Source organism: Antrostomus carolinensis, unplaced genomic scaffold (genome assembly GCF_000700745.2).
Source record: "Antrostomus carolinensis isolate BGI_N321 unplaced genomic scaffold, ASM70074v2 scaffold38081, whole genome shotgun sequence".
Classification (NCBI taxonomy): domain Eukaryota; kingdom Metazoa; phylum Chordata; class Aves; order Caprimulgiformes; family Caprimulgidae; genus Antrostomus; species Antrostomus carolinensis.
The window spans coordinates 305-10652 of NW_010295549.1; the positions used below are offsets into that span (position 1 = coordinate 305).

General features: G+C 46.4%; 2 protein-coding genes across 2 annotated transcripts; one reads left to right on the forward strand and one right to left on the reverse strand.

Annotated features, from left to right (window-relative positions):
* Positions 1 to 300: 300 nt before the first annotated feature.
* TFIP11 (tuftelin interacting protein 11) lies at positions 301 to 8426 on the forward strand (the record flags this gene model as incomplete). The annotated part of the gene is made up of 11 exons (XM_010178018.2): positions 301 to 454; positions 1020 to 1176; positions 1697 to 1824; positions 2304 to 2456; positions 3252 to 3761; positions 4372 to 4478; positions 4715 to 4883; positions 5087 to 5330; positions 5986 to 6128; positions 6386 to 6551; positions 7974 to 8426. Coding segments are annotated over 11 exons (2287 nt in total), but the record flags the coding sequence as incomplete, so codon positions are not given.
* Positions 8427 to 9339: 913 nt separating this feature from the next.
* Positions 9340 to 10331, reverse strand: SRRD (SRR1 domain containing; the record flags this gene model as incomplete). The annotated part of the gene is made up of 3 exons (XM_010178020.2): positions 9340 to 9564; positions 9879 to 9924; positions 10168 to 10331. Coding segments are annotated over 3 exons (435 nt in total), but the record flags the coding sequence as incomplete, so codon positions are not given.
* Positions 10332 to 10348: the final 17 nt, after the last annotated feature.

Consider the following 10348-nt stretch of genomic DNA (forward strand, 5'->3'; position numbering starts at 1 on the left):
AAAGAAGTTTTTCCTTAAGTTTGTCTGGAACTTCTGGTGTTCCAGTTTATGCCCATTGCCCTTTGTCCTGTCACTGGGCACCACCGAAAAGAGCCCGGCCCCATCCATTTGACCCTCCCATTTCAGGTATTTATAGGCATTGATAAGATCCCCTCTCAGTCTGCTCTTCATTAACTGCCTGTTGGCTTTTAATACTTAATTCCAAAGGGGGGTGCAATGCACAGGAGTCCCCAGGCTCCTCTGGGAACGGGCACTCGTCCCCTGGAGCAGAGTTCACTCACTGCTCTCCTTTTGCTGTAGCTCCAGGGATTACTCTGCCCCCGTGAACTTCATCAGTGCTGGGCTGAAAAAGTCAGCAGCTGAGGATATGTCAGAGGAAGACTCTGATGAAGATGAAAAACCTGTTAAACAGGAAGAAATCCCTAAAGAGTTTGTGCCGAAAAAGTTAAAAACGGTGAGTTGTCAAGCCTGTGAAATGTGTTTGTGAAACGGGGGCTGAGAGGAGGCTGGAGCCCTAAAAAAGGGAAAAACAGTTAAAAGCAGAGAACCCCTCGTGGCAGCCTGCAGGTAAGGGAGATATTTTCTCTCTGTCCTTGGGAACATCACTCCTTTGGGGCCCCTTTTTCTTTAATATTCCCTTTGGTCAGTTGAGATTAAAATAAAAGAATGTCTGTGGTTCACTTCTATTCTCTGGCTAAAAATAAATCCAAAGACTTTTTAATCTCACAGAACAGCGTGACACATCTGAGCTAATGTTATAGATTAAAATCTAACGTTATAGATTAAAATTCAATTTCTTATTTTCATTTCCCAAACACAGAGAGAACCAGGAAACAGCTTCAGCTAAAGTCAGTGGTGGAGCCTGGTAACTGGCAGCTTCTCACTCTGAGCTTGGCAGCACTTTCCTTTTCCATATGAGGAATTTCAGGGAATAATTGAGTGAAATTACACAGAGCTCAGTTGTGATGATGCCTCAAGGTTGTGTGGGGGTTGTTTTGTTTGTTTGTTTGTTTTCACAGGGTGGTAATTTCAAGCCCAGTCAGAAGGGCTTTGTAGGGGGGACAAAATCTTTTGTGGATTTTGGTAGCTGGGAGAGACACACCAAGGGAATTGGGCAGAAGCTTCTCCAGAAGATGGGTTACGTCCCTGGAAGAGGTCTTGGGAAGAATGCTCAAGGTATGTGATGGTGTCTGGTTGTTTATTGTTAACTAGTGATTAGTAGAAGGAATTGGATTCTTTAAAGAACTGCCATCTCCAGGTGGCTTACAACTTCGTTCTTGTTTTCTTGTCTCTTGCAACTGGTCTGGGTCCTCATCAGCAGATTCAATTAAGTAATGAACTTGAAACAGACCAGTTCTCTGCTCTTGTTATTTTGCAAGAGAAAAAAAGGGAGAAAATTTCCAAAGGTAGTCAGTTCACAGAAAAGGAGAAGTCACTTCATGTGATAGAATAAAAAACTCAGTGAAATGCAGATGTGAATAATATTCTGCTTTGGGTTTTTTTGTGGGTGTGCTGGAATTAAGTGATTTTATAGCCCCTAAGAAATTAGTGAAGTGGCAGAAGATACTGTAGTGATAGAGGCAGAAAACCAGGCTGGGTGTTTGTGCTGATTAATGTCTGGTAGTGTAAGAGAAGCACTTGCTGTCCTCTCTCAGTGAACGAAGTGCTCCTCCTGATCCACCTCCTCTCCTCTCAGGTATCATCAACCCCATTGAGGCCAAACAAAGAAAAGGCAAAGGAGCTGTGGGGGCGTACGGCTCCGAAAGAACCAGCCAGTCCCTGCAGGACTTCCCTGTTGTGGACTCAGAAGAAGAAGCTGAGGAGGTATTTGTATGATTCTTGATAAATATGTTTCCCTGTTGTGTTGTATGAACAAAATTCAGTTCTGGTATCAGCTTCTGTGTCAGAGGAGACTGTGTGGCCTCATTTTAGATGAGCTAGAGATAAAGCATTTGGATTTCATTTAGACATGTTTGTCTTGTCGCTGCAGTGTTCTTTCTGTTGTTTCTGGCTCAGTTTATGCCAGTGTTCTGGCTGGAACCCCACCTTTAAACAGCATCCCCAGGTAGATAGTCTTTGTCTAAAGAGAACCTGATCAGAAACATGCTGCTGGCACTGTGAGCAGGGTGGCTCATGGAGCCACAGCGTCTGAGGCGGTTTGTCCCGGAGCTCTCCCGCTGTCCCAGTTGTTTTGCTGTGCAGCATTCTTCATTGATCTGATGGTTATTTCCCTGCAGAAAACAGAGGCAAATTTGAGGTGTGACAAAGAGCAGCAGCCACAATTCCTCTTTGTTTTTGTTCAGGAATTTCAAAAAGAGCTCAGTCAGTGGCGGAAGGACCCTAATGGGGGCAAGAAGAAGCCCAAATACAGCTATAAGACAGTAGAGGAACTGAAAGCCAAGGGCAGGATCAACAAGAAGCTTTCAGCCCCTCAGAAGGAGCTGTCTCAAGTCAAGGTAAGGTTGATGATGCAAGAGGTGGCACCTCTGGGAAACAGTTCCTCTGCTTTGGTGTTGGGAGGGCTCTATAGGAATCAGTAACCTTAAGAGAAGCCAGTTCTAAGAACTGCCTGTCTGCAGCCTCCTGCAAATCAAGGCCTCTGGCTCATCACTGAACGGTGTAATGGAGCACTGTGTCACCTAGGACATGGGATTTATTTTAAACACCTTCTTTGGCCTCAGGAAAATGCAAATTAGCTTAAATGCCTGAGGGGCTTAATTGCAAATCAAGTTTAATTTTCACATTTGTCATAAATTAAATGCTCATCTACTTCTGAAAACACAGTTGTCCTGATTGGGATTGTGCAACTAAACACAGAGGTTGAACCATCTCCTGTGTAAAGGAGATAGTGAGAGATGTGGTTTTTATGTGCTTAATAAAAATATTCATCTCATATCTTTGAATAAGTATAAAAGTACCCAAGACATCCATGCAATCATGAGTAGTGTACTACTTGCATCATAACTGCTTGTAGAATTACTCAGTGGAATGGTAAAACTGGGATCAGAAGGAGAGACTTGTCCAGCTCCGATTCCAAACTGTTTCTTATTCATTCTGACTCTTCAGTCTGGAGTTGGCTGCTTTGGAGACAGTCAATTGCCTCATTCAGAATACCAGGGTGTATTAGTGGCCTCCTGCAGTAATTAAGCTACTGGAAATCTCCAGTTTTCAGTTTGGAGTCGGGGATTTCCTCCTTTTCTAAACATCAGATACATTATTCTTTTTAAATGTTTGTTCTTGTTTGTTGGAAGGTCATAGACATGACAGGCCGGGAGCAAAAGGTTTATTACAGCTACAGTCAAATTAGCCACAAGCACAATATCCCAGATGACAGTCCTCAGCAGCCACTGGGCAAGGACTCCAAGCCCCAGGGCTTTGCCCTGCCTGAGCTGGAGCACAACTTGCAACTTCTCATTGACATCACAGAGCAGGAGATCATCCAGAACGACCGGCAGCTGCAGTACGAGAGAGACATGGTTGTCAACCTGACCCACGAGATACAGAAGATGTCTGAAGTTCTCTCACACGAGGAGAGAGCCATTAGCAACCTCAGCAAGGTGCTGGAGATGGTGGAGGAGTGTGAGAGACGGATGCAGCCCGGCTGTGAGAATCCCTTGACCTTGGACGAGTGTGCAAAGATTTTTGAGACGCTACAAGACAAGTACTACGAGGAGTACAGGATGTCTGACAGGGTAGACCTGGCAGTAGCCATAGTTTATCCTCTCATGAAAGATTACTTCAAGAACTGGGATCCCCTCAAGGTGTGTATGAGTTTGATTTGTCTGCAGTTCTTACTTGATGGCTTAAGTTGTCTTTATTATCTTGATCCTCCCACATTCCTTGTCCCAAATTCCTGATCAGTCTGGGGAGAAAGAAACAAACCCAAACCCCTGTCTGTAGCACTCTCTGACGTTTGCTACAGCTGAAGGCCACTGTTCTGTGAAGTGGCTAACAATTTAGGAGCTTGAGCATTAGAATTAGTCCCTTTCATGGGTGTTGGGAAGAACAAGTAGATGAAAGCCAAGTCTCCAGTCCTTGTTGTTTAGCACAAGCAGGAGAGGTCTGACTTCCAAGTAGTCAGACAGGCGCTGTCTGTTCTTAATGCCATTGCAGCTCTGAGAGGTCAGAGTCTGAATTCTCTCTGTACTCCTGAAAAAATTCAGACTATCCTCTTTGCTCCCCTGGAGGCACATTATATCCATAAAGTGTGATTTTCCTCTTGAGGGGCTTTACTAATCGCAGCTATGAGCTCCTGGCTTGCCTTTTGAGTGGGTGAGAAAGCTGCAGCTGAGTCCCCTCAGCCTGCTCCTTGTGCACACCAGGAGAAATTAATGAGAGGGATAAAGGCTGCTCCTGCCTTGTCACTTCCAGGACTGTACGTACGGCACAGAGATCATAGCCAAGTGGAAGAGCCTGTTGGAAAATGATCAGCTGTTATCACACGGTGGGCAGGACCTGTCAACAGATGCTTTTCACAGGTAAAGAGCAAATGAATTGTACTTTGTGCAGCACCTTCAAGTGCTGCTTCTTCGGGGATGGAAAAGAACAGCCACAAGTGCTTTCCAGATGATCCTCTTGATGTGCCTGTTAAAATCCAGCTGTCAGCTGTATAAAGAGAAGTGGTTTTTAAGTCACAGTTACCATTTGGTTTATTTAGGCCTGGGGCTATAGCTTTAAGCTCAACTTTGATTTTTTTATTTATTTATTTTTCCAGACTGATGTGGGAAATCTGGATGCCATATGTCAGAAACATAGTGGCGCAGTGGCAGCCGAGGAACTGTGGATCGATGGTGGATTTCTTGGATAGCTGGGTAAACGTTGTTCCTGTCTGGATACTGGATAACATTCTGGATCAGCTCATCTTCCCCAAGCTGCAGAAAGAGGTAAGATGAGAGGGATGTGTTAGAACAAAGCCGTGCTCTGAACCAGTGTTTGAATTAAATCACCTAGAACCTCTATAACGCCGGTTTGCTGCCTCTGCAGATGCATTTAGGAGTCAGGGGGTTGCAATGTGGCTGGTTTTGCATCTGGAAAGACTCACTGCTAATGGCTGGACTTATTTTAATCTTTTCTGTTTTACCCCAAGGTTGAAAACTGGAATCCTTTGACAGACACAGTCCCAATCCATTCGTGGATCCACCCCTGGCTCCCCCTGATGCAGGCGCGGTTAGAGCCGCTGTATTCTCCCATCAGAAACAAGCTGGCCAATGCGCTGCAGAAGTGGCATCCCAGTGACTCCTCTGCCAAGCTTATCCTTCAGCCCTGGAAAGATGTGTTCACACCTGGGTCATGGGAGGCTTTCATGGTCAAAAACATCGTGCCTAAACTAGGTGAGACAAGCCACACAGTGTGAATTTCTGGAATCTGCTTGGTTGCCACCTTACACCTAAAAGAGATAAATGTTAATGTGGTTGCCAGTGTTACTTCAAAGAATATTATTCATTAGTTTAGACCAAGCTTGTGTCTTCTTTTCTGCTACTAGTGCTGTGCGTGTTTTTTCAAAGCACTTCCACATGTTTTCTAAACTGTCTGCCTCTGATTATTCTCAATATTTTCTGTCTTGTTTTTCTAAATCATCTGATTCCTCAGTTCTTCAGCTGACAGGAATATCTGACAGCTGTCGGGTGGTACCAAGCTATAAATGCCTCTCTGTGACTCCTGTGTTCTTTGGTCTGTGCTAATGCTTTCACCAGGAGATTTTGTAATTCACCATTCAGCCACACAAACTGGCTAAGAGTCTCTGTAGTCTAAAAAACAGTTAAAAGTTTCAAGTTTCTCAGTTCTGGCAGCAAATTGTAATCGCTGGAAAAAATGAAAGTGAACTGTTTTGGTGGCAGGGATCAGCCAGTTTAAACATCCCAAATGTCCCTTAGGGTAATATGCAATATTAGTCCTTAAATCATGTGTGTTACTAGTGAAACAGGTCAGGGCACTGATAAAACTGTGAGTCAAGGTCTTTTCTAACTCTTCTCCCCCTTTTCCCAGGGATGTGTTTGAACGAACTCATCATAAACCCTCACCAGCAGCACATGGATGCCTTCTACTGGGTGGTTGACTGGGAAGGGATGATTTCTGTTTCCAGTCTTGTTGGGCTGCTGGAGAAACACTTCTTCCCCAAGTGGCTGCAGGTGAGAAACTGTTAAGGCTGAGTAAACAGGCTTGATTCACTGTGTTTTTTTAGTGACTCCTGCCAAGAAGTCGCTGCCCCAGTGTGAAACGGTCCAGCTACCAAACGGGGTGATTCCAGCACTGTAGGCATCAGAACAGACTGTGCCCAAGGCTGTCACAGTCCTCTCTTTTCTCAGTAATAAACTAAGTGATATTAGGGACTCTCCTCCATTAACGTACCTGTCCTGCTGCATTTATCTGTCGTGTTGTTTTGCAGGTGCTGTGCTCTTGGCTCAGTAACAGCCCCAATTATGAAGAAATTACAAAGTGGTACTTGGGTTGGAAGTCCATGTTCTCAGACCAAGTGCTGGCACATCCATCCATCAAAGAAAAGTTTAATGAAGCTCTTGATATCATGAACCGGGCTGTCTCTTCCAGTGTTGGTAGGTGGCTTATGGTGATGGCAGGACAGCCAGGCTGGGTTCTGGTGAGCCTGCATTTAGGCATGGCAGCAGCTCCCATGAGCAGTGGAATTCAGTGTGGTTTACCTTACTGTGTCTATAAATAACACCTGTAAGGGGCCACCTCATAACTGTCTGTGCTTCAATGAAGCAGAAACAGATTTTTGGTGACTGTCTGTGCCATTAAGCAACTGATTCTCTTTGGACCTTGTCTGCTGTAGTGTATTTTATGTCAATCACTGAGAGACCATCACGTAAAGATGTTGATGTCCAAAGCTATAATTTGTTGGATTTTTTTTCAAAGAAAAAAGCCCCATGTCCTGGTTCTTCTCCTTAGCTTTAGAGCAGTGCCCTTTCCTTCCACATGATTCTCCCAGTGATCTAAAAGAGATTGTTAGGAATTTGTTGGGAGTTAAACTGTATAAAAGAGAGGGCCATGCCTGAGGGAGCAGCAGCTGAGATTTGCCCTGTCCTCCAAGACTGAGAGCTCCTTTCCTGCGTTCCTCTTGCCCGCTTGCTGCACAGTGTGATGGAGAATCTGCATCAGAAACACAGAAGATTTTTAAGTGTTAGGTTTATTTCCATGGTAAAATGATAAAACTACAGGCAAGTGTTGCACAAAGAGGAATTTACTTACTGAGAACTTTCTGGCATGGTATTTGTGCAGCCACAGAGTGAGAACTGGGGCTGATAGCGACAGCTGCTTCCCGCAGCGCTGTGCTGCTCCGTCCTTGGCCTCACTTTGCAGTTGCAGCTGTTTGTAACCCAGCAGTGGTGTGTGGGGACCACAGGCCAGGGTTTGGCTTTGAGGAGTGTTTTCACAGAATCACAGAATGTCGGGGATTGGAAGGGACCTGGAAAGATCATCCAGTCCAACCCCCCTGCCAGAGCAGGAACCTAAATGAGATCACACAGGAAGGCGTCCAGGCGGGTTTTGAATGTCTCCAGAGAAGGAGACTCCACACCCTCCCTGGGCAGCCTGTCCCAGGGCTCTGGCACCCTCACTGTAAAGAAGTTTCTTCTCAAGTTTAAGTGGAACCTCCTGTGTTCCAGCTCACACCCATTGCCCCTTGTCCTACCACTGAGAAGAGCCTGGCTCCATCATTTTGTTGTTGTTCACATTTTCCCTTTGCCAGTGGCAGTGTGGCATCCTCCTCTCCTGTGCGTGCTCAGATACAATTTGAGATTGTAGCAAATCCTGTTGCTTCTGCTGCAGTTCTCAAATTCACCTGCTTAGTCTGTGTTGTATTCACATTAACGGCATGAAACGTAATTAGAATGTGTCAAGGAGGATTCAGAATACTAGAGATGGACCTTACTGTGTCCCGGACTGGAGTTTACCCACAGACCTTCCACCAGAAATGGACTGGGACCTTGTTTTCACGTGTTTTGTCTCCCAAACAGGTGGCTACATGCAGCCAGGCGCTCGGGAGAACATCGCCTACCTGACGCACACGGAGCGGAGGAAGGATTTCCAGTACGAGGCCATGCAGGAGCGGCGCGAGGCCGAGAACATGGCCCAGCGCGGCATCGGCGCGGCCGCCAGCTCCGTCCCCATGAACTTCAAGGACCTGATTCAGACCAAAGCAGAGGAGCACAACATTGTTTTCATGCCTGTGATTGGGAAGCGGCACGAAGGGAAGCAGCTGTACACGTTTGGACGGATTGTCATTTACATTGACAGAGGTGTCGTGTTTGTACAGGGAGAAAAGACTTGGGTGCCAACCTCTCTCCAGAGCCTCATTGACATGGCCAAGTGAGGCCCTGCTGTGAGCTGTGCAGAACATCTTGCTGATGTTTTTAATGGAACTGTCTTAAAGTAAAGAGGGATTTGTAAACAGAGTGAAACTGTAGCTGAATGCTGGGATTTTTTTCTTGGAAGAGCTGTTCAGGCCCCGTCAACAGATGAAATTACACATGGAACTGGGTGCTGAGGGAGGAACAAGGAACTTGTGTAACTTCCACCTGTGACAGAGGTTCATCAGGAGGTTAGAGGGGACCATGGGAGGTGATTCTCTGCTCTGGCAGCGAGAGGGCTGAAGGTGCTGCTCTGGCAGCGAGTTACTGTCCTGACAATGTCCCTCATGCAGCGGGCTCCTCTCTGCCATTCACAGCCGGGACTCATCCCACCTCTCCCTGGATGTGCTGGTGGCTCCTTCAGCCTGCCCGTGGGCCACCAGCTGCTCCAGGTGCCCTCTTTTGTGCTGTCACCACAGAGCTGGAATGGGTGTATTTTTCCCATAAGTTGAGAGAAGGTGTGCTGTGGGACTGCAGCAGTTCAGGGCATAGAGGTGAGGGAGGGAAACAGAGGATTTTTTTTCCTAGAAGGAGATGACCTGATTCTTCTGAGAAGAGATAAAGAGCTGATTTCAGTAGCACTGGGCAGCTGAAGGCCCCTCCCTGTGAGAAAGCTTTTATCAGCCTGCATTTGGAACTAGACACCAATACCTTCAACTACACCCCCCTCTGAAAATGTGTGTAGCACAGGCAGAGGCTTTGAATTGTTCATGAAAGGGGAGGGGATCAGAAGTGCAATCCCTGTGCAGTGTGGATGGCTACAAGGCAGGTTTTAGTGAACTTAGTTCGCTGTAGTTGAGTGAGTGTAGGTCAAAGCACAGATTTATTTTTTATTAAATAATTAAAATACAAAAATGTCCCATCACCCTCAGTGTTCAGGTGCTGCTGCTTTTGTCAGAGCAGGATGACACTGTCAGTGCTTGAGCTCTGAGCTGCACGGAAGCTGCTGTGGGTCCCTGTCACCACAGAGGGGTCAGGACTGGGCGGCCACGAGCCTGCGCTGGTCAGCCCCGTCCTCCTTCCTGATGATCTCCAAGTCGTCACATTCTTGGTACGTGGGCTCCTCCACGAAGTCCCAGACCTCAGGGGAGAGTTCCTTCAGTTTTTGCAAGGGAAACCAGTGGACAGAAGTGTCGTTAAAGGTGTCCAGGTACCGAGGGTGGGCAGGGAGTGCCACTTCCTCTGTCCCTTTCAAGACCTAAAGAGCAGTTGAGGAAAAAGTTAGTTTCTTTATGACACAGAAGCACTTTTCTGCAAAGTTCAGTTCAGAGCTGGTGGTGATGAGGATGCTGTTAATCTCAACCCCTGCATGCAGTAGGTTCTGCAGATAATGCAGAATTCATTTTTACATGTAGAAATCAATGTAGAATCACAATTTTTATGTTGTAGCAGCCAGGAAAAAAGGTTTTAAAAATAACCACTCTCTTCTTTCCAACTCCAGTTAATTTCCTGTCTTGTTTTAATGTGCTTTGTCAACACAAAACAATGATGTTAAATACTAACGACTCCTACCTTTGCTATGTAAGAATAATCTCTCTCCAGTGTTCTAGACAGCAACCTAGAATAACAGAAGGTGACCAGCATTAGAGACAACACTCCTGTGAAATGAGGAGAACTGTTCTCAATGGGTGTGGGGGACAGAAAAGGTCACAGAGGGATGATGACTGCAAATGTGACAGCAAGCTGAGAACCAGCAAAATCTGGACCTCACTGTCAGAAGCAACAGAATAAAACAGGAGTAAGGAAGCAAGGAGAGAAAACGCGGCTGGAGGCAGCAAAGCCCTTCCCGGGCTGGACCCACCGTTCCTCGATGCCTCGGAAGCTGTTCCCGATGATGACCAGTTTGGAGAGTTCCCTCACAGACCAGTTCCTCCAGAGCAGGTTGTTGTACAGAGCCTTCCCGCAGTGCACCATGTAGAACAGCGTGGCCGAGCCCTGCACGCCGTGCTTCCCTTCCTGCACATAAACCAACGGCTCCCGTT